General features: G+C 50.4%; 1 protein-coding gene across 1 annotated transcript; it reads left to right on the top strand.

Annotated features, from left to right (window-relative positions):
* Positions 1-336: 336 nt before the first annotated feature.
* Positions 337-738, top strand: LOC104899107 (uncharacterized). Its single transcript, XM_010686241.1, has one exon. It carries the CDS (start codon positions 337-339, stop codon positions 736-738), a length of 402 nt encoding a protein of 133 aa, XP_010684543.1.
* Positions 739-1011: the final 273 nt, after the last annotated feature.

Below are 1011 nucleotides of genomic sequence, written 5' to 3'. Positions count from 1 at the left end.
CAAGAGGATGAAAATTGGAAATAGATGGCCAGCCAATGACAGGATCACTGAAATCCATGTCATATCAGGTGGACCGATAAGAGGAGGGAGCATACATGGTGCCAAAGCCAGTTTGAAGGAAGTTAGGCACCAAGTAAACTTCAACAACGCAGGAAAGTGGCCGGCACCTCCAGCCATGCCATCCATGGTTTTTACGAAGGAGGATGCCGGGGGAATTGTCTACCCCATGACGACCCCCTGGTAATATCACTGCATATATCAACCGCAATGGTTCATCGCGTGCTGGTGGACGGGGGAAGTTCTGACAATATACTGTATAAAGAGACGTTCGAAAAAATGGGCTTTGAAGCCGCAAGTCTAAAGCCGGTCTCGTACCCAGTTATCGGTTTCACAGGCGCCTCTATAGTTCCAGAGGGAACCATTAAGCTGGCTGTGAAACTGGGGGAGGGGGCTCACTCCAGAGACCTGCTAGTAGAGTTCCTAGTGGTCAAAGTACCGGCAGCGTACAACGCCATCCTAGGACGACCTCTGATCCATGATGCTCAAGCCGTCGTTTCAACTTACCACCTCACAATGGTCTATACCTCAAATGACGGCAACCCCGAGAAACTCCGAGGAAACCAGGAATCGGCAAGGTCATGCTATCGGACGGCTCTCAGACACTCTGACCATAAGCGACCTGCTGAAACGCCACCGTCGGAAAGAAAGAAGCGCCGGCTGGAAAACAAGGCCAAATAGGACTTGTTAATAGAGAATTTCGAGGGAAGGCCAGCAGACCAGCCGAGACCTAGCCCAGAAGGAGAAACGGAGGAAATAAGCCTAGAGCCAAAAAGGCCGGAAAGGACTGTGAAGATCGGGGCCGATTTAACAGAAGAGGTAAAAGTAAACCTGATATCCTTGCTGAGAGGCCATGCCGACATATTCGCTTTCTCTACGGATGAGATGCAGGGCATTGATCCGGAATTCATGGTGCATCGATTGAATGTGAACGAAGATGTAAGGCCGGTAGCA

This window comes from Beta vulgaris, chromosome 7 (genome assembly GCF_026745355.1).
Source record: "Beta vulgaris subsp. vulgaris cultivar EL10 chromosome 7, EL10.2, whole genome shotgun sequence".
Lineage (NCBI taxonomy): Eukaryota > Viridiplantae > Streptophyta > Magnoliopsida > Caryophyllales > Amaranthaceae > Beta > Beta vulgaris.
This window is presented reverse-complemented; position numbering and strand designations above follow the sequence as displayed.

Coding starts and splice junctions, on each gene's coding strand:
- LOC104899107 (XM_010686241.1), top strand. CDS start 337: ATGGGCTTTGAAGCCGCAAGTCTAAAGCCGGTCTCGTACCCAGTTATC.